The 23,022-nt window shown below is 45.8% G+C and overlaps 1 protein-coding gene across 1 annotated transcript in view; it reads left to right on the forward strand.

Annotated features, from left to right (window-relative positions):
* Positions 1-22,784, forward strand: part of cspg4ba (chondroitin sulfate proteoglycan 4ba) — a 24,094-nt gene extending 1,310 nt beyond the window's left edge. Inside the window, exons 2-10 of the mRNA XM_035641221.2 lie at positions 3,025-3,188; positions 5,168-8,740; positions 9,337-9,810; positions 10,529-10,705; positions 14,245-14,443; positions 15,312-15,443; positions 17,689-17,861; positions 18,327-18,510; positions 18,641-22,784. Coding sequence (XP_035497114.2) covers positions 3,025-3,188; positions 5,168-8,740; positions 9,337-9,810; positions 10,529-10,705; positions 14,245-14,443; positions 15,312-15,443; positions 17,689-17,861; positions 18,327-18,510; positions 18,641-20,700 — 7,136 coding nt within the window. The 3' untranslated portion in view covers positions 20,701-22,784. The remainder of the gene's footprint in view (positions 1-3,024; positions 3,189-5,167; positions 8,741-9,336; positions 9,811-10,528; positions 10,706-14,244; positions 14,444-15,311; positions 15,444-17,688; positions 17,862-18,326; positions 18,511-18,640) is intronic.
* Positions 22,785-23,022: the final 238 nt, after the last annotated feature.

Here is a 23,022-nt window from a genome sequence, read left to right on the forward strand (position 1 = left end):
TGATGCCCACTGCACTGGAAGAACCATCTGACTGTGACAATAGCACACTCAAGTGAATCCAAGGAAATCGCTGTGCCGTGGGACCTAAGGGAAAAATATGTCTTGTTGTTGTCCCCCAGTTTTTTTTTTTTTCATATGTTCATTATTTACATCTGTGTGAGCCTTCATTATATCGGCTGTCTGTTTGATTTGATTGTGGATGTGTGTGTGTGTGTGTGTGTGTGTGTGTGTGTGTGTGTGTGTCATCTGTGTTCAGTGTTCCTCCAGGCGGTTTCCCCGCCGGGGATTTTCAGGAATGATTTAAGTGTGACTCACACACTCGCCATAACATTCATTGAATCTTTCGACGCTGTATATGGCCGACGGTTTGCTCCACTGCAGTCAGTGCATCACATCCTGAATGTGATGTGTGCATGCATCCTCTTGTGTTCCCTTCGCGTTACGAAACGAGCCTCTGCCAAAACATCCCCCGTCCCGGGCTCTGATAATGCATCAGCCACAGCTCAGTGGCACGGCAGTCCAGCGAGAAAAAAATAACAAACCCAGAGAGACACTTGGGTCAAGTTGAATCTCCTTTGTTTAGTTGTATAACCTGAGCACACAGGCAGTGACAAGTGACGAGGCCTGGTCGTGCCCCTCACATTAACGGTGAAGGTGTTCACTAAAAGAACCGCAGGCTTTGTAAAGTTATCGGGCGGCTGTGGCTCAGGACGTAGAGTCGTTTGGCGGTTCGATCCCAGCTTCCGCCAGTACACATGCCGCCGTGTCCTTGGGCAAGACACTTAACCCTAACTTGCCTCTGACGGCTCTTCCCGACAGTGTATGAATGTGACAGAGAAATGCGTGGTAAATAGCAGCGCTGTATGAATGTGTGTGAACCGGTGAATGGGACTTTCCTGTAAAGCGCTTTGAGTGGTCTATATGACTAGAAAAGCGCTATATAAGTACAGTCCATTTGCAGTCCATTTGAGTTGAAGGAGGAACTTCTGGCCAAAGAGCCCCCTGCTGACTCGTAGATTACAGAACGACGTTTCTGACGAACCGCTGTTCTCTGCAGCAACACCCAGGTGAACACAGGCATGTTGATGTGAGGGTGTGTGTTTTCACTGTGCTCTCTCATTTACATGCGCGCAGCATTTCTGTGTTTCTGCAGATGAGACAAATAAAAGATGTTCCCTGTCGCCGCCACAGTCCCGCTGCATTGCTGCCACTTTCCTAAAGCTCTCCAAGAATTCCCTCACTCCCTTCATTGTGGGACTGGAAGTCACGGGGAAGACCCTTTTCCGTTTTAGCCAAACATCACTGTGACGACGATCCAATCGAGCGTGCATTGTCCATCCTTGTGAGCTCAAGGGAAAATGTCGTCGCTTTCCTCTTGGCTAGTTTTTGGAAATGCCCCCCCCCCCCCCCCCGTTATGCGCACAGAGCCAGTCAGATGAATGAACATGACGTATAAATGAGAAAGGACAATGAATTCAGTCCGTCTGATTCGGGGTCAGGGCGAGGATAAGTGGAACGCTGGATGCTGTGGGCCAATTATTTTCCTTTATTTTCAAGCTGCACTTGAGAATTTAACAGGCCACATAAACATCACGGCTTATGATTAATTTAATTGAGACAAACAGGAGGAATAAAGGAAATGCACTTCTCCAGGTGACTGCGTTTGTTAGAAAACACTCAGAAAAAGATAGGTTGATTTATATCGTTTTATTTGTCTCTCTTCAATCAGCCCCTGTTGATTGGCGGCTGTGTATTGATAGTTGAGGGGCTAATTTTCATGCTTTACTGGTTTAATTGTACACGCGGTCCTTTCAGATTGGATTTGATCGGGCGAACGACTCATTAGTGCATTAACCCTTTACCGTATATAGTAAAAACAAATGCATTAACTCACATTATCCAGCTTCACCAGTGAGTCACCGTGGCCCATTAGCTGCTCTTGCCCTCGGGTCATCATCGACTCCGAATAAATTCAAACATGGACATGGGCACGTTTCTTCGCGGCGGCTAAGGATGTTTGTTAACCTTTGAATATGCGTGGGACTCGGGGAGCTCATTAAACTGAACTGGTGGTGCCCGGCCACGGAGGATCAGATGAGAAGGCTTCAGAGCACGTTAGCCCAGATTACAGGGTGATGCGAAATGGCAGGGAGGTGAGCTCGAAGGAACAGCTGGCTCCGTCGGGCCGAAGCTGCCTGCGGAACACGGGGGCCACAGACAATGTGGGGACGTCAGAGGCTTTCATGTTCAGGTTGAAGGTTCCTGTCAGGGCAGGGCAGGCCCAAACACGTCCGACTCCCTCCGAGCCGCCTCCACATCCGCGGCCTCAGTGCGGGTACTGTTGTTGTGGCATTAAATTTCGGAAACTCTTTCCAAATCCAGATGTGTCGCTCCTGTCGGTTCGGACAGGCCACGAGCAACTTTCTCCCGAAGCTACAAGCGAGCGGAGACATACAAACCTGCAATGCACAGGCATTCTGCAGGTAGAGCTTTGAAGAAACTCATAATTATACTCCTGTGTCGCACTTGCATGCATGTAAATCATTATGGTGGAGCGCATAAAGTACAAACAGAACTGGACCACCGGGAAAGGCCGAACGCTGAGCAGATTCAAAGAATCTTACAGGCATTCTTTGAATCGGGTGAGGTATAATTTGTGCTCTGTGTGCTCTGTGTGTGTGTGTGTGTGAGAGATTCCCACTTGCACACACTCCGCTCCACTTGTAAAGAACAACCAGGATGATAATTAGCCTGGCTTTTCTATCTAAATGTCACATGTTGGCTATATTAAGACCACAATGCTTGACTCGACTTGCTCTGTGTTTGCTTTAGTCGCTGTTCCTCTACTTTCTTTTTCCACATCTCCCTCATACTCGGCTCAGTGTGAGTGATTGTGGTGCACTGGTTTTTAACAGCCTCCTGAAGACTGTGAACAACGCCACTTCGGACCATCCATATTCCCTGTGTAGTTCTCTCTATCTTTTAAAAATCTCTCTCTTGCCTCTCTATTGTCTCTTGCCACAGCTTCCTTCTATGGCGACGGCTTTGTGCAGCTCAAGGCAACGGAGTCGTCCGACCATAACACGCTACGCGTTCGCTTCCGAACCTCCAGCACCAATGGCCTGCTGTTTCTCGCTGCCGGCCAGAGAGACCACTTCCTACTGGAGCTCCACGCAGGTCGCCTGCAGGTGGGTACATCCATGGCCCCAGCACACGAGCATATGCGCTCCAGCAATACGTCAGCGCACGCACTGTACAACAGGCGCAGATGTATGCGCTTGACCGCGCACACGCACACAGTGAGACACACACAAACCCGGACCACCGTGAGCCATGGTTCCATCTCGGCTGACAGTGTCAGTCTCTCAACACCGTAACACAAGCGGACAAGCCTGCATGGTGTGAGCTGAGTGTTAACCCCGCACCAGGCGCCTCTGGTCACAGCAGAAACCAGGAAATATTGAAAACAGTCGGCGGTGTGTTATCTATTGAATTTGAATAAATCTGATTCATTTCTTTAACCTAATAATCTGCCCCCCCACCCCAGCTGTCCAAAATGAAAATGAATGCCCATGTGTAATTGGGGGGACCAGGAGTATTTGATAATGCGCAGCTCACAGTAAGACTGTACCTCCTTATTTTTGAAGGTTCTACTAATAAATCCAGAAATCTGGAACGTTGAGGATGAATTACAATGGATTATGTTCCAATTGGCCAAAATATTTCGACCGAAATAATAATCGACCGATCACAAAAACGCACCTCAATGTGTAAATATACTCATCTTAAAATCATATCCAGATATAAATCTGGATACAAAACACATTTCATGGATGTTTGAAAAGAAATTTGTGAAGAAAAAACATTTCCATTTACCGTGGGAACAGTTAAGATTTAGGACACATTTGTGTCCCATGTGAAGAGGCACTATATTTAGCCCACAACACAAGCCTCGCTGGGAGGATTTAAAGGTGAAATAAAATTTGTCCCTTCAAGAATGCTTCTAAAGCCTCCTGAAAGCAGCCCTGCCAAGCTCAATCAGCATACAGAATGCTCAGGTGTATTGTACGAAGCCTTTTTTGATATGAAGACACAGTGATAAGATACAGGGTAAGATGTCCTTGTGACTATGTTTGCATTCGTGTTAAGACAACCGTGAATTAATCATACTGACGACTGCGTTGCGTTGTCGTACTTCAGTGAGCACGAGGAGTGAAAATGCTCGTCCCTGTTCCTTAAACTGTCACAGGTCACCAAATACATTTTTTTTTGTTCCCCCCACACAAGTTTCCCTCGGGCTCGGGGTCTCATTCCATGTGAGCCAGACATGAGCGTTGCTCCCTGGAAACCCTCGCGAATGAATAGAAGGGACTCGGCAGCAGCAAGCCTTGACAAGCATGTCATTTGAATGCAGCCTTAGTCTGAGATGGTGACATGATGCTCGATAGACATAGCTGAAGGCAAAGAGATAATAGTCCTCTTCCTGCTTTAGATAACAGACAAAGATCAGTGTTCTAACAACAGGTGACGTGTTTAAATCCTGCACATTCCAGGTGTGATGCTGTCTATAGTTCATCACTTAATTCATATAAGATGTAAAATTACAGGTTATTTTATTATCTCATCTGATACTTTCACGTTATTTAAGTATTATTCTTAACTATGTTGTCTTTGTCATCATACTAAACAATTGCGTCTTGTATGTGCATGTTTAAACAAGAGAGCCATGGAAGAAAGAGAAGGTTTGTAATATATACCACAGGCACAGCAGTGATTTGACCTTAATTAAAATGCTTCTTCTGGGCAACAGGATAGCAATCTATACAATTGTTGAGACATTTGACTAAAAAAACAAGAAGGAAAGTTATCAAAGGCCATGGTAATCCACCCAGTAGTATTTTAGGTGTGGACCAAACTACCTCTTCCAAGAGCCAGACCACCAGCATGGCTGACATTAACAACAATCACATTTAGTGTCGGGCAAAACTTGAAAGATGTAGGTATTATTCCAAAAATAAACCTCAATTTATTTTGAATTGCTGCTTAGATCAGTATTTACATATGCCTGTTTATTCCTATAATATTATATATAATAATAATAATAATAATAATATATATACAGTATATAATATATTTTGTGATTCAGTTGTTTTGTTTCTTATCTTAGCTGACACTGGACCTCGAATATGGGGAGCAAGTGTTGCAGTCAGACCAAGGCACCCAGCTCAACGACCTGGCCTGGCACTCTGTGGAGGTCCGCCATGTGCAGCGCAACGTCACTCTGACAGTCGACAAGAACTCTCACACGAGTGGAAAGATGCCAGGTTCCCATCATCATCTCCACATCTTGGATGGTCTCTACGTTGGTGGCTCCGGGGGCCTGGACAGACTTTATATCCCCAGAGACCCGATTGGTTTCCGAGGTTGCATGGATGACGTAGTCTTCAACGAACACGACTTGTTATCATCACTGAGGCCATATACTGGATTCAAAAATGTCCATGAGGTGTCTTTAGGCTGCAGTCCCCAATTCTTTGCAACGGAGGATGACCCCATCAGTTTCTTTAGCTCCAGGGCTTACATTTCTCTTCCAACCTGGAACGCCCAACAGGAAGCGGCATTCGAGTGTGTCGTGCACACCTCAGCCAAAGAGGGAATTGTGTTATACAGTTCAGCCAGAGAGGGGTACTTTGTGGCTCTGGAGATTCAGGAGGGTCTGCCAGTGGCCATTGTTGGGAAAGCTGGAGCCAAAACGGAGCTTCGTTCCCTCACGTTCATCAATGACAGGAAGTGGCATTCAATCAAGTTGCAGTTCAGATCCAAAAGCCTCGAGCTAACTGTTGATGGAGAGATGGTGAAAAGCAGCATCAGCTCCCGTTCAAAAGGGCTTCAGCTCAAAGGTTATCTTTTCGTTGGAGGTATAGATGACGGCGCCAGATCAGAAGTCAGAAAGATGGGGCTTGTCTCCGTTTCTGGAAAGCGTGTCAGAGGAGGTTCCTTCAAAGGATGTTTAAAGAACATTGAAGTCAATGGCGTAAAGATAGGTCTTTCTAGTGCCGTAGTCACCAAGGATATCTCTGTCGGCTGTGAGCCGGAGAAAGAACCAGAACCATCAACCACGATGAGTCCAACGAGTGCTCCTGGACCCTTTTTTCACTTGGTGACACCAACACCGTCATTTCACATGTCAACCCTCGCAAGGGGCTTGGACAGACGACATGGCTCGAATTTTTTGCAGCTTAAAAACCTTGTGGTGCAGGAAGGTGGCAGGGCGTCTCTTGAAGCCAAACACATCAAGGTTCTCTTGGACTTCAAGAAGCTAGGCATTCGACAGTCTCAGATTGTGTTCCGAATTCGGGAGCAACCTATTCGGGGTCAGATAAGGCTCGATGTCGATCAGGACCAAGAGGGGAACACGTTCAGCATGTTGGACCTTTGGCACGGACGAGTGATGTATATCCATGGAGGCTCAGAAGAACCGGATGACTTCTTCATGTTTTCTGTTTATTCTAGCAGCAGAAAGCAAGTTCCTGATTATCTGAAGGGCCACAAATTGTACCCATACAATATTACCGTGACACCCACTAACGATGCGCCTGAACTGAGTCTCCCTGAAGGAAATCTCTTTGTCCTGTTGGAAAACTCAAAGAAACGCCTCACCACGGACGTTCTGAAGGCCACAGACATTGACAGCAGCCACACCGACCTGGTCTTCTCTGTACTTGGGAACATGAACGCTGATGCAGGGTATTTGGAAATTGAAAACAACCCTGGCAAAGCAGTGACCTCGTTCTCATATTTAGACCTGGAGGAACTGAGGGTTTATTATGTTCACACAGGGGTTAGAAACTCAAGGATAGTTCTTAGAGTTGGCGACGGGGAAAAGGTCAGCAACACTGTAGTTCTGAGGGTCATGGCCGTAGCGCTGGAGTATAAGATTGCCAACAACACAGGCCTTGAGATAATTCAAGGAGAGACGGCAATTATTGGTTCAAAGCAGCTGGCTGTGCAAACCAACGCTGTCAAACAAATTGTTGACGTCCGGTATGATATCATTGAACCCCCTCAGTACGGAGAACTCCAGAGGCTTCACTCAAGCGGTGAATGGAGGCCCACCGACTCATTTTCCCAAAGGCTTCTAGAAAAAGAGCGCTTGAGGTATGTTAGCACTTATCAAGACATCCAGACATCAAACGCCACCGATTACTTTAAGTGCAAAGTTAATATGGCTACAAAGGCAGCCACTGAGTTACTCTTCTCAATAACTGTGAAGTGGGTGAAGTACCACCTGGCGAGGAATATTATGATTGACTTGGATAAAGTTAGAAAAGTGACACTGGACTCTGAGCATATTTTTGCCACAGCCGAGGGCGTGGCCCTCTCAGAGGAGGACCTTTATTTCCGGGTTCTCACCACACCGAAGAAAGGGAAACTCCTGCTCGACACCACAGTCTTGAAGAAGAACTCAACTTTTAGCCAAAAAGATGTAACGGATCTAAAAGTACACTACGAGCTAGTTGACAGGCCTTACGAAGATACAAGTGACAGGTTCAAATTTCAACTGGTTTCCAAACACGCTCAGTCTCAAAACTATGATTTCCAGTTTTCCATAAAAGCCGATGTCAACAGCGTGTTTATGAGAAACGACGGACTCTTACTTCAGGAGGGAGAAAGTAAACTTATCAAGAAAGAGGCTCTGTTTGCAGAGACTTTGAGCACAAAGGAGTTGTACTACACAGTCATAAGCAGCCCCAGACATGGAAAACTAGCCCGCATTAGTCAGTCGAATTCCAACGCTAGCTACAATAACATCTTAACCTTTAGTAACCAGGATATAAAAGATGAACGGATAATGTATATTCACGATGACAGCGAATCCACTCAAGATGAGTTCAGTTTCATAGCCTCCACCAGCCAAGGGTTCAAATCTCACATCCCAGAGGATGAAATTGGCTCCAAAGAAGGAACGTTCAACATATCCATTCATCTAGTCAACGACCAAAAGCCAGTACGTGTCATCGATAAGGTTTTCAATGTAGTGAGAGACGGACAACGGTTACTCACTTCAGAGGATTTGCGGTATCGCGATGCAGACTCTGATTACGATGACGGTCTGTTGACTTACACCCGCCGTGGAATCCCGATGGGAGACCTGGTTCTGGTTAATGACACTACTCATCGGCTGTTCCAGTTTCGACAGAAGGATCTGGAAGAGAAGCGAGTGTTGTTCATCCACAAAGGTGTGAGCGCTGGAAGGTTTGTGCTATTCGTCTCGGACGGAAAACATTTTGTGTCCAGCCTTCTAGACATCAGTGCCCAAGACCCTTTCCTGAAGGTTGGCAACAACACCGGCTTGCTGGTGCAGAAGGGCCAATCGGTGACCTTCTCCACCAGCAACTTCAGCGTCATCTCAAATCTTGACATCCGAGGTGACGAAGAGGTGACTTTCAACCTGGATGAAGGCGCCAAGTATGGAGGACTTTACCGCAACGAAACAAAGGTGGAGTCGTTCACACAGTCCGACTTAAAGGATGGTCTGATCTCCTATCGGCACGATGACAGCAAACACCTGGCAGACTATTTCAACTTAACGGTGAAAGCTAAAGGTTTCCAGCTTGCGGCCAAGATCAACGTGAAAGTTTACCTGGAAAGTCACCAGAGGCCGCCCATCGTGTTGCATCACAACACCTTACTGGTGGAAGAGGGGAAACCAGTGAAGATCGACCAAACTAAGCTCGAGGTGAGTTTCAAAGAGTTTGTTTGAGAGACAGAGAAAGCTTGAGAATTTGTAGCAATGCTCATGCAATTTTTATTTTTAGTTCATTTAATTATATATTTTTTCAATTTTGTGTATAATTGCAGTAGCGTTACAACTAGACCATTTTTCTGTAGCCTTAATATAAAGGTTCAAATTCTGTTTCATATTTATTTTGACAATTGGGTCATAATAATCCTCTCATTTACACACAGAATGGTGTTAATAGGAATAATTATAATCATAATATTATTCAATATTCATTAGAAACTCTTCAGGCTAATGACTTCCTTTCCTGAAATGAATATTCTAATATTATAATGCAATGCATGCATCCTTTTATAGTTATGATAACAGAAGTCAAAACAAGTGTTTGGCAGACATATAACAATAAAATATTTATTTTTACTTTCCTGGTTTCTAAGGCTGCTGAAAAGATAAAAACTGAATGTTGACCAGTGTTTTTTTTTCCCCTTTTACAATGATGTCGAGTTACATTTTGACCAAAGAGAAAACTAAACTTTGTTGACACGTGGAACATTTCAACTGTAACCACCCACTATGTTTTCTGATCCTTGCAGGTCACTCACGAGGACAACATGCCATCTGAGATTGTATTCACCGCCAGGGTAGCCCCCTCGTACGGCTTTCTCAGGCGTTTCGTCGAAGCGGAGAATCGCTACGTCGGAACCAAACATTCCCCTGTCAAGACATTTAGCCAAGAGGACGTTAACAGTGGGAACATCCAGTACGTGCAGGTAGAGCCCAACAAAGTCAACGACACCTTCATCCTCGACGCCACCAACGGGGTCACGGACGTCGGCGACATTCGGATGTCCGTTGACATCATCCCACGCCTCATCCCACTTCAGGTGTCAAATATAACGCTGAACGAGGGCGCCTCCAAGGCGCTGACGCAGGACGTGCTCAAAGTCACCAATCGACACTTCTCCGGAATCAACTTCCTGTACAGTTTGTCGGAGCCGCCGCAGCGCGGTCACGTTGAACACTCTCGACATCCCGGCGTGTCAATCACCTCTTTCACCAGGAGGCAGGTGAGATACGGTCGCTTTGGGAAAAATAGCAACAGATGGGAAGTTGAGGTTAATGGATACATAATTAGATGTAGTGTGGCAGTAATAGTTTTAATGGCTAAAACTAATTGAAGACACAGAGGTCATATCGGGGGGGGGGGGGGGGGGGGGGTTAATATGTTTTATCATAAACATTTTGGACTTGCAACCTCAAATGCATTCTTGATTAAATATTTATACACACACACTCATACACACGTGTGTTTATTTTATAATGGCTGATAACAAGTTTGACCGAACAGAGCATCATGTTCTCTATATTTTTCGTGATATCATTTGCCGTTTTTCCACATTGGGAAAAAAAAAATCATTCTAATCTAGGCACGTTTGAAACCATAAAATCATCCTTAATTAAATTAAAATAAATAAATATGTTTGACTCCCTTCCCCCCTTCCATTTCCCCCTAAACCAGCCAGATTCTCTTTTTTCATGTCACGGTTATGCCCTTAATGAATTCCTCAAATTTGACAACGCAAGAATGCATTTCTGTCCTTATGTGCATGTCTTGTCGTGTCATGTCATAGTGTCCATGACATGAATGAGCATGAGCACAGTGACCTCGCTGTCACAGAATATTACAGTGTTTTGTGCTGCTGTACTTTTTTTGGGGGGGGGGGGGGGATCTTTGCAGCTTTCCTTTCAGGTTCTCCCTAATGATCCCCGTGATCTCTACACCAGGTGGAGCATGAATTCATTTACTACGTGCACGACGGCAGCGAAACCGTATCCGACAACTTCACCGTGGTGGCCAACGACTCGGGGCTGAGGAAGCAGAGTGCGGCCCAGACGGTGTACATCCAGGTTACAGCTGTCAACGACGAGCCTCCTGTTATTACCGCCAACAGGGTCCTCAGGGTGAGTCTGCGCCGCTCTATATTTACACTCCTGACATGTTTTTTACCAGCAGGTCTGGCACCATAGCTTCCTGTCAGATGATTTTCATGCGGGCAGTGTTGCAAAGTTGCCATGGCTGGGCTGGCTGCGTGAGGGAAACTATGTCTGCTATTTGGAAGGAGGGTCCAAGAAAATTCTTGCAGTATTAGAATATGCCACTGCCGTTTGCTGGCTCAGTTGCAAAGCAGCGCTGCTTTAAGCGAATCAGACGAGGAGCTGCTTCTCCGCATTTTTAGTCTGGGTTGATTGGAGAGGATCTCCAAGGTTGCTCATGAATACAAAACAGTTTTTAATCAAACGTGAGATAACCCCCCCCCCCCCTCCTCGGCATTAACACAGTTGCTTGAATTAAATTCCATTCCAGAGCATCACAGCGTTGAGTGGCATGGCGGCATGGCCTGGAAATAGCAAACATGTCTGTGACTTCATGGCCTCAGTCGTATCCCGTTTCCACTGCGTCACAAAGCTCCGCACTATCTCCTTATCCCAAAAATGCATTAACTTACATGCATTTCATAAACATTACGTGTAAATTAGAACATAAAAAAGACTTGTTGTGCTCTTGTACTCAGTCAGCTTTTGTGGCTGGAGTTGAGAGAGGTCCAGCTGGAACGAGTGGCCGAAGTGTAAGCCTCCATTGTGTGTGGCTTTGCCCCAAATGCCTCGAATTCCTCTGGAATCCTGGAGATTTAGAGACGAGCGACTTCGGACATTAACCGCTCTGAAGAAAACGTCAGCAAGTAGTTTTAATCCGACACACCGGGGAAGACGAAAGAGGTCTGCACCTAGTGACGATCCGTTGAATACAAATGTGATGATGAGTCACTATAACATGTTTCCCTGGATGATGGGCAGAAGGTCAGGATTTTCAGAGGGAAGTGGATTGTCAGTGTCCACAAGGTGGCGCTCTGCTCCTGCACATCATGTTGCGGATCAGACCGTGGAGGAGTTTGAGAGATTCACAGGTTTTCTCACTACAAAAGTTACATATTTTACCTCAAACAATTTATTAGAAAGTTAGTTTTAAAACAGCTTTTTGAAAGTTTTCTGAATCAATATTTTTTTTTCTGAAAAGGACTCCTCAGATGTTTTATTCATCAGTGCGCCACGGGGATTATTGTTATGTGTTATATAAGCTTGGCAACTGCTGAATCTACGCTCGGACAACCCTCTCAGTGAATCTCAGTGCCAATGCAAATGATTCATTTTCTGTATAAAAAAACAAAAATGAAGCAAAACGAAACAGTGCATACAAAAGAAACGAGTTGAACATTTTTTTAAACATTATGCCGACAAGCAACTGGAGTTATTTATCTAGATCTATTTATCGATACTGTTGCAACTGAAACAGACAAACCATTGTTTCTGTTTTCCTGTGAGGAGAGAAGTCAAAGTGTTTCATGACCTTCTGACAAACGGCAGGGACAGACGACATTTCATTATTGTCATCATTATTTTGTTCCAGGGAAAAACCAAGCTTACTGGACACCTCAGCAAAACAAACATCAGAACAGTCGGGGTTCACGCTTCCCGGGAATTCAATAAAAGTGGATCAAAGCCAGTGACTGTTGTTAAACCGGACCGACGGGCACCTTGTTGTTTCTGAGGCATCGATTTTCCCTCCGAGCGGCTGTTTGTGCAAATTGATCTCATGTGTCTTCTCTTTCAATCTGAAGGGGGGGGGGGGGGGGGTCACCCTGAGACTGCTGTGACTTCCTGTTGAATCAGGGCTTATCGGAAGTGTAGTCATTTCCCTCGGGGGGAACACGCATGCCTGCACACGCACACACACACACACACACACACACACACACCCACGGGTGGCAAGTGTACTCACACGGAGAGAGACGCTGTGGGACAGGGGGTGTGGTTTACAGGTGCTAATTGAAAAGGCACCCCGCGCTTCTGTTCCAGTAAATACCACTTTGAAGCGGCTGAGGGACCAGCTCACTGCCAGTCAGTGATTTAGTCCTTTTTTTAAGGTGAATTTCTGGGCCATTAAAACTTTTAGTGTTTATTAGTTTTAAAAGGTAAAAAAAATATGGAAAAAACACCCTCAGATATTCGTAGGTTATACAGTCCTGCAGTTTGTGTTTTTGCTGTTGCACTCACTTCCCTTCGCCCGCCAAAAGTTCAGTTCTGTGACACGAGACCTTTCTCGCAGTAACTTTCAGAGAGCAGCAGTGAGAAGTGGCCAGTGAAAACACTTGCTCGTTCGCCAGCGTGTGATCAGTGCGGCCTTACTGTGATTACACCTTCTGCGTAAAATGCCCCTTATCTTTCGGCACATTGCGCTCTCAGTACGTGACCCGCTAAAAGCTGCTCTAGCAGGAAACGGTCATTCACGACTGTGGTCCGTGAGAAAATGCTCCTTTACCAAGAACTCCAACCGGCGCCGCTTTTTCTTTTTTTCTGATTTGCTCCGACTCCAGATTACTACACGTTGTTGTATTTGTCTGTAGAGAGAGAAACTTTAGACCCCCAGGACCTCCGCCGGGGGCCAGAAGCGCCTTGTCTCTCCCCGCAGAGCAGGATCCGCACACCGCAAGTGTACGCGGGTTGAAGCGCTGTGGAGGGGCCGCCGATGGCTGGCGTCCAGCGGGATGCCCTGGACTCCCCCGCAGTGCCCCGGGTGTTCACTGTGCTCCTCTGTACTCTGACTCATCTCACTCTGGAAATCATCTTTTTTTTCTTTTTTTTTTCATTGCTAAATTGGAGGATGTGAACATTCAGCAGGAGCCTCCACAAGAGTGAAAGCCGTACCTGCACGTATCTGACATTACAACAGCCTTGTTTGATGAGCTCTTGCTCTTCCTGTTTAGTTCTTTAGAAAAAGAAATCCTTAGTCATCACTTAATAGTTTTTGGACCCGCGCGTCTATGAGTTCCCCCCTTCCGTTGCTTCGTGATCCGCTCAGAGCTTTTAAATGTGAACTGAGTCTCACCCACACGCTGCACTCCCAACTGGGTTTACGCTCCTGCGTGGCTATATTTAGTGCCGCCATGCCCTTCATCTGTTCATTACGCCGTTGAATGCGACTCCAGTGATGCTCAGAGTGACACAGGTTGTCGTTGTCTCGCCGTCTTCGGGCGCCTCGGAGGGGAGTTTTCCAGCAGTTCTGCTTCGGCGGATGATGAGCGGCGGAAAATTTCAGAAGGAATGTAGGAAGAGGGGGCAGAATAAGAGAGAGAGAGAGAAAAAACACGTGAAACAGCGCGTGGTGATTAATGACAAGGACACATCGTCTCTTTCCATTGGTCTTGTATGTGTTCTGCTTCCCTTTTTAATGGTCTTATATCTGTGCAGAGAAAAAGTACCCGAGGCTTCTTGAATTGTGGCCATGTAAAGTCTTTAGACAGCGTTTCATCCCAACCATCATAATAAATGTCAGAATCCCATGTTGCTGTTATCACCCTCATCGCGAGCTGTGTCGGACCAAACACCTCCGCTCCCATGTGCCGCGTTCACGTTCTCCCCGACGTTGTCCGTCGTGTGTCCAGGTGTGGGTGTCCTCGGTGACGGAGATCGGGCCCGAGGATCTGAGGGCGCTGGACCGGGACACGCCCCCGGAGGAGCTTCACTTCATGGTGACGCCACCGAGCAACGGACACCTGGCCCTGAAGAGCGCCCCCGCGAGGCCGGTGCTGAACTTCACGCAGACACACGTAGACCAGGGACAGCTGCTGTTTGTGCACAAGGGTAATGTGTGCGTTTCCTTTCCAGCTGCGGAAACTGAGGAAGAAAACTGAGGCTTTGTTTTTTTTTATGATCCAAAACCCATCCTTCCATTTTCTCTACCGCTGATCCGTTGACAGTTACATGGGGCGAAGTTGCCACAGGCTCGGTTATTCATTTGAATACACAGAATCAATGGAGAGAAATTGTTTCAGTACAGGTGTTTTAGCAGATTGTGCATCTGAGTGATGTCTCGTTGAACGGTTTCCTATGAATCGTGGTAATCCCACCCTACTGTACTTCACCTCCTACATTATGAATTCATATTAGATCATTAAAATTCAAATGAAATTGATTTAGAATTTCTTTTTCTTCCTTTTTCCAGCCAGCGCTGGTTAAGACAGACTGGTTGGCCAAGTTGCAGGTGATGATACTTGAAAGTGGTGGATAAGATCGGTCGTATCGGTCTCAGATCAGGTTTCTTCCGCCTCCTCTGATTTGTATCTACGGTTTTCTTTGCCTCTACTTGTCCCACCAGGAATGGTTGTAATAATAGTGTGAAAGGAACTCGCTCCACACTGTGTTGAGAAGTATAGACTATTGATGTTAATTGACTAGTTCCTCAGTGAATATATATATATATATATATATATATATATATATATATGATCACTTACTTTTTTTCCCCCCCGTATATTCCGAAAAAAATCTGATGGAGCTGATCTGTAAATCTGCTTCAGCCAAGAACAAAGTGACTCACTTCGATAAGATGTCGTTTTCTTTATTCACTGCCACAAACAGGATCAAGCAACTTTTTCCCATTAGAGAGATTTTATCGACTGTTTGATGGTTTAATCTTATTTTTCTTTTTTCGGTGTCTTGTCATTTCCAGGTGCCATGTCTGGAGGATTCAACTTCCAAGTCAACGACGGTGTGAACTTCACCCCCAGGCAGATCTTCAGCATCACCGCCAGAGCCCTACTCCTCAGTTTAGAGAAGAACCGTCCACTGAAGGTGTTTCCCGGTAAATCCTGATAAGCCTCTATATTTCTCGCAATGTACATTTTTTTTTCCTTCGAAGTTTCTTTTTCGGTCATAAATAAATTCATCCATTTATCTATACCACTGATCCTTTGAGGGTTGCGGAATACTACCGAGGGCTCCACTGCTCCACCTTGGCCCCCTAAATTATTGTATTTTGTGAAATTTATATTCTGGTGGTATGTTCTTCCTCTGCACCGAAAATTCCTCCGGTTAAATAAATCAGCACTTTTCCAACGTCCATGTCCATCACATTACCCAAATACCAGACTGGTGACGTGCCGATATACCAGAGTACCCTAGCTCGACTGTTCAGGAGCTAAAAATAGTCCGTCTGCCGCCGTCTGTGTCTGCAAACACATCTGAGATTTTTACTGGGATTTCCAGCGGTCTGGTTTGTGAGTTGGGATGGCAGGATATTGTGAGGGCAGCGAATTGCCAACTGGCATGCTCTGCTGAGTTCCCAGCCACAGGGTGAGTGTGCACTTGAAGAAGCTCTGCCACTGTCTGTCTGAGTCTGAGGCAGCCCCTGCTCATGCTTAGTGGCAGGCAGGGTGGGGAGGGGGTGCTGGCTTTAACTGAGGGTTTGGATGAGGCGAGGGGGTGGCACCAGACACTTTCACTCTGTAGAGGGGAGTTTGGGAGTGTTTTACCCTCTTCCCCTGCAAGACCTTCGACAAATGTCTGGCTGCTTTCTGTAAAACTTCTCGCTGAACGGTTGCATGTGCCACATTAAGAAAACCCGCCGTCGGCCTTCTTTGAAGTTCTTCTCGAGTGCACAAAACTGATAATTTAACACACTGTATGGTAACTGTTAAATGGCCACAATATGAATATAAGGACAGTGTTATGCTGCAGACTAAGTGGTTTATACATGGCAGTGCTCAGTCACGTGGAAGTGTAAAAGTCTGCCTAGTTGTTCCAAGTGGCCTGAGAACAGACTACTCTAGATGTAGAACTTACTCTGGGCCATTTGACAAGGTAAACAGACAGTTAATGACCCAAAATATTCATGTGGGCTCAGTGTGTGCGTGCGTTCCATTCTTTTCCTCAGCTGCCTTCACGGTTTTGCATGCAAACCATATGAAAACTTTCCTGCGGCAACATCTGCGGGGGCCAGTCCAGTCGATATCTGTGTGTGATGGCACTCCTCACCGGTAGAACAAAGGCAAACTGGGCAATATGGACGCACATCTCCGTAAATAATAACAAAGTATTCCACCAAGCCATCGTATAAATAGAACATTTCAAATAGTTTCTGAAAATGTGTATTAGGAAATCGGGGGGAGCAAGTTTGAATGGGCTCGATGCAGTCGAGAAAGTTAATAGTTATTTTGTTATCTACTTTATGAATTACAGGTGCTTATGTAGTAATCTGAGGAGAGACTGGATCATCAGCTACTTACCAGAGGGCAGCATTTTTATATTTTGCCGTATGGGTGGACCGGGGACCAGCTCTGTCCATCTCTTTTGCTGCACATGTGTTCTGGAACTGGGCTCATTGGTCGCATCACAGCCAAATTACCCAAACCCTTGTCCGACAGATTTAGCGCATGATTTTTTTATGTAATAATTAAATTGTAAAGAGACAGAAAAAAAGCCAGTTTCTCCCTCTTTCTCTCAGGGGAAAATTTCCCCTGAGAGACGTCTGACAAGTCTGGGAGTGCTCATGAGAAGTGACTCACTGTGCCTCCACCACTCTTTCCCTCCATCTTCGCCTTCCATCATTTTATCATTTCGTTTTCTCACAATCTCCACAGTGGCAGCTGTGGCTATGGTAATCTATGCAGTTTATCTCACAAAGAAAAGAAATCCTCAGTAGTGAGTCATCGTGCACCGAAGATGATTCTCCTTGTGTTTCCCCCCCGAGTGGACGACTTCTGCGCCCTGCGAGGAGCTCATCCATTTTTAATTTCTTGTGTGGACTTTATGTAACACCCCACACTTACAGTCGGACAGCGCTGTAAAAAAAAAGAAGAAGTGTGCCACGTCTGCAGTGCATCTTTAATTTGACACATCAAAGGACTCTCATCTCATCTATTCCAGACATTGCTTTGCATATTTTCGAGTCAAAAAAGATGTGAAACGTCTCCAGAGGGGGGAAAGAACGTCCTACATTTGAAGCAGCTACATCGGACTGGAAAAACAGTTTCCCCTCGACAGATGTTCGAATCCAAGACAACCTGATCAGTCATTTTTCTTGATTAAGTGTCACGTCTTTCCCTCAGGCTCTTCTGCACTAATCACGAACGAGGATTTAGAAGCGGTGACCAATGACGTCGGCAACACCTCCAGCCGCGTCATCACTTTCAGTGTGATTCGGCATCCGAAACTGGGCCGACTGGTGACGAGGCAGCCGGATAATTCCACTGTAGACATCTCCACTTTCACACAAGACATGGTGAGTGACGGGCTGGAGGTGTCAGCACTTTTTCTCTCAGTATATTTTCAAAATAATGTACAATGGGATGTGAACCAGAGTAAAGATTCGACGCCAAGCCTTCTCCGTTCTTGTGGAAAGTTGCCAGATTTCCACCGTATGAATAATAAATTGAATAATAGATTTTCATCCAGGAAATTGACTTTGTGCTTCGAGAGCCGAGTGGTACATTTAAGGCTTTTATGTAAGCAGCTATTTCTGACAGTTAAAATCTATGATGTTTTGTGAACTGTATTTACTGCTGAGCGCAGCAGATCTGAATTAATGAGGAAATGTATATTCTGTAGTCATGCCTTTCAGAATTAATGAGGCCCCTGAGCAGTTCATACAGTTTAGTTGATTAAACTACAAATTAACTTTAGGAACGGCTGATCGGCAGCTGTTGACGTGTCCACCCTTTGGATCATGTCTGTTTCTGTGCCTCAGGTGGACAGGAAAGAGGTTGCATACATCCAAACCCCAATTGAGTCAGTGGGCTGGGAAGCCATGGACTCGATGACCTTCTCCGTGGCATCACCGCCTGTGTCTCTTGACAGCCAGACCTTCAGAATAGACATTTCCTATGAGAATACTGGACCTGAACACAACACAGTCCTGCTCGCGAACACAGGTATGAACAAGAGTCTACTCTGGTCGCTTTTCTGTATGGCCCCATTCTCCAGTTTATGTTGATTTCTTTACTAAAAGATGTTTAACAGTATAATCATTTGTGATTGACTTTATATTTCCATGGGGGGTAGGGGCTGAGGTAACAGAAGGAGACAGCGTCACCATCGATGAGTCTTATCTGGACGCTACCAACCTGATGTCCAAGCTGCCGACGCCTCAGAGGAGCTCCTTCGAGGTCTGGTTTCAGGTGACCTCTCTGCCTCAGCACGGCGTCATCGTGGTGGGCGAGAGAAACCTCACCGGGGAGAAACCCAACTTCTCCCAGTTCATCGTCAACAAGTACGGTATCGCCTACAAGCACGACAACTCGGAGACAACCCGCGACTCCTTTGTCTTCAGCGCGTGGCTAAATCCCAAGGGCAAAACGGCGCAGCGCCCCGAAGATGACCCTGATGTTGTTGAGGAGCGCTTCAACATCACGGTCACGCCTGTGAACGATCAGCCACCTTTGCTGAAAACCAAAGCGCCGAGTCTGGTGGTGGTACAAGGAGATGCGGCAGCCCTCGGGCCGGAGAATCTCAGAGTCGAAGACTTGGACAATCCTCCTGATGACATTAAGTTTTCTGTGATTAGCAAGCCAAACAACGGTTACCTAGCTCTCAGGGGAAGTTTGAATGAGTCCATCGTGGCCTTCACCCAAGCCCAGATCAATAACAGAAGCGTCTTTTTCGTCCACGATGGGAGCTCCGTCTCGGGGGTGTTCTACTTCAGTGTCACAGATGGGCATCATAAACCGATATATAAACTCTTTAACCTGGAAGTGACAGAAATCACCATTTCTCTGGTCAACGACACTGGATTGACACTGGAGCAGGGCGAGTCTTCGGTGTCCCTGACCCGGGACAACCTCGCTGCAGTTACCAATGGGAAAAACATCACCATTCACTACCTGATAACAAGGCCCCCGAACGTTGGCAAACTCCTGAAGGACAGCCGAGAGGTTACACAGTTTGAACAGGACGATCTAGCGGCTGGACGGTTGTCCTACCACATGGTCTCTCTCTCCTCTACAGAAGACAGCTTTGAGTTCACCGCCTTCACTTCAGAAGCCAATCTGACCGGCCGAGTGCTCAACATAAGTGTCAGGCCCCTGATCCGGGTCGGCAAGGGTTTGAGGATTCCAAGTGGAATTGCTGTCAAACTCAGCACCAGTTTTCTGGACGCTTCTGAACTGGCTAATATCAGTAACAGTGACCCTGTCTTCCAAATTATCTCCCATCCTAAGTACGGCAAAGTGGTTCGAACAAAACCCAAAATGTCCAAGAAAGCCGCACAAGCTGAGTCCTTCACCTTTCAGGAAGTGATGCAGCAGGAGGTAGCCTTGGAGCTGCACGCCAACATGACCGGAGTTCAAGAGCTGAACGACTCACTGGTGTTTCTGCTGAAAGCTGATAACGTCCAACCTGCTAAAGGGGAGTTCCACTTTACAGTGGTGCCGTATGATCCAGCACTTTTTCCAACCACAAAAACTCCCGTCCCGACCACATCATCTGTTCCTCAGACACCGATCCAGACTTCAAGAAATGGAACCGCTTCACCGGTCCCGTCTACAGCTTTCCTCTCCACCCAGCGGCCGAGCAAAAACCAGCAGACGTTCAAGGGACGCAACCGCTGGGGGAACTCGAACAGAACGAGCATTTTCGGTACAACTCTTGGCAAAACGACACGCGCAACAGAGGATTTCCCCTTCAGGAACACTCCCGTTCGCGTCGAGTCCTACCCACAGAAAACCTCCAATCCGCTCCTGGTGATCTTACCGCTGCTGGCCCTGCTGCTGCTTGTAGTCATCTTTGTGGTCCTCGTGCTCTTTCTTCGACATCACAGGCGAAGGAAGCAGAACACGGCGGCGGCGAAAGAGCCACCTTCCTCTGGGCTCCCGGGCAGCGAGTCCTACCAAGGTCAAGCCCAGAGGAGCACAACAGTTCCCACGGTGACTGTCACGCCGTTGAACCCCAACTGCCCGGGCAGCCCCGCTCTGGAACGACTACTGGTGTCAAATCACGGCTCAGGTTACAGCACCATTGATTCGAACATGTTCGTGAGTTCTTGGAGCAACGTTTCCCCTGCGGCCTCTTCCCAAGTGATTAGAACCGCCACTCCGACTCTTCAGAAGAATCAGTACTGGGTATGATGAAATTCCACAAACCAACTTCTGGCTATATATTTTCGAGAATACCGTTACAGTTTTTTTTTTATAACAGATTGAAATGTGGTTGTGTATTTAAAGGGGCAGCAGGCGATTCTAAGGCAAAGCACGTTTTGTAAGAATCTGCGAATATTTCTTCACTGACGCTTATTTGTGTGCGGCATGAAAAAATCTGGGTGTTTCGGCCCAGCCTCCATAAATCGACAACCCAAAAATGGTGCGGACCGCACCACACAACACTCCGAGCGCAGTTTGTAAAAATCACTCGTCGACACCTTAAGTGCTGGCGGGTGGCGCTGCAACTCGAGGCTTTGGCCTAGTGGTCAGTGCGTCGGACTCGCGGCCTGGCCGGACCAGTAAATTCTACAAGGAGAGAAACAAGCTTTCTCCAGAATTCCTTACTGCCCCTTTAAATGAGGCTCTGATGAATTGTTACCTGTTGCAGGCTCTTAACTTCAAGCTGCATCAATCAATATTTTTTGTATTAATACTGCATCGAACTCATACGGTTTAACTCTTGGTCGCAAACTCATAATTAGCACCCAACTCAAAGTTACCACCAAGCTAAGGAAGAAAGTCAAAACATGTATTTGAGTTGGTGGAGGCTAAACCAGAGCAAAAAGTTCACCATATGGTCAGAAACAAAGCTCGCATTGGATAATAATGATACTCATTTATTATTTAACGATATAAGCAACAACTTTTTAAACTACAATGTGTGTCTGTTCCCTTCTTTTTGAATTATTCTGCCCCCAGTGGCCAAAAATTGATTTATGCTTTAAGCTTTTAAGATAGATAACGGGGAAAACCACTTTGGCCAAAATCCTTTGCAATACATTAATCAGAGTTGGGATTTGCTTTGAGTTCTCTCTGCGTTGCACAATCCGATACCAGCCACTGCTGTTTGTTCAGCTGGTCGGACAGACTTTGGCCAGTTGAGCATTTGCAAAGCAGTCGTCAACGTGGTAAATTATGTTCGGTGCTTAATTTAATCACTCACGTCGTAGTCCGGTCCTCATACACGTTGAAGTCCCTCCCGTTATGGGTCGTGGTCATCCGAGCGGCAGCTGACGCCAACAGCTCGAAACTGTGAATATTTGTCGACTGACACTGGTACAAAAGAAACTGTCTAAGCATCTCAATCGATTGTGCAGATTTTATATTGCCGTTATGTATTATAGATAATTATAGTATAGCGACTTTTCGTAAACTCAGGTATTTTGTTAACAGTCATTTACTTCATGTCACCTTTTAATCAAGGGTTGCATGTATCGTCGATAACAGGTCTCTTCGTTTTAACCGAATAGAAAATTATGAAATTGACCGTTTTGTCACAGATGCTTTTCACCGTGGTTGTGTATTGAAATGATTTTGTACCACTGTAAAAACTCTTTTTTTTTTTCTTCACAGCCCTAGTCAAATCACTGGTTGAAACTATTAATCATATATATATATATATATTTATATAATTTTACTATGCAGTATTTTCATATTCCCAATAATGGAATATCAAGGCACTAAAATGGCAAGAATCTACTCTATGTTCTACCCCCCCTCACCTCAGAGAAAATTCTAGCAATAGGTTTATTCTGTAATCTATTAACATGTCCTCCTGTTGAACTTCACACAATGGGTGAGCTACTCACTCTAAAACAATCTTGGGAAGAATGACTTTCTTGAGGCGAGGCGCCGAATATCTGTCAACAGAACAATTTGACAGTGTCTTGTGTAAAAACTGAGAATTTCTTTGAATTAAACCAGCGTCCGTATTTGTATTTATTTTCTAACATCGAGAATCCGGTTCAACTTGTGTCTAGTGTATGCATTGGTTGTTTGACGCTAATTATTGATCTACTGTAAATGAAAGGTACTGTTCTCTTCTGCTGTGGGAGAGGAGAAATTGCTGTAACATGAAACCACTGTAAACGTGTGTGTTATTGAATCATTTTGTGCTGAAGAGAAGTGTGTATCCAGTGTATCCTAGTCTGATATGAACGATGTAGCCTTCTATGTAACACAAGTGTCATTTTTATTTATACCATGTTTTTAATAAACCACTTAAAAAATGTTTTACGAAGGAAAATACTTTCTGTTATCACATGGCAGGAAATTCATACCATGTGTACATTTGAGAGTCTTTGACCTTGACGTGTCTGCCCTTTCTCCACGAACAAGGTTCATTAACATCCAAATGATCCCCTCTTTCTTTCATGTCCCATGGGTTCTTGGGCAGTTTTCTCTATTTCTATAATTTAAACTGCACTTGCAGTCCGTTGTCCTTCTCTCGATGGTTCTGTTCTCATCGCG

This window comes from Scophthalmus maximus, chromosome 19 (assembly GCF_022379125.1).
Source record: "Scophthalmus maximus strain ysfricsl-2021 chromosome 19, ASM2237912v1, whole genome shotgun sequence".
Classification (NCBI taxonomy): Eukaryota; Metazoa; Chordata; class Actinopteri; order Pleuronectiformes; family Scophthalmidae; genus Scophthalmus; species Scophthalmus maximus.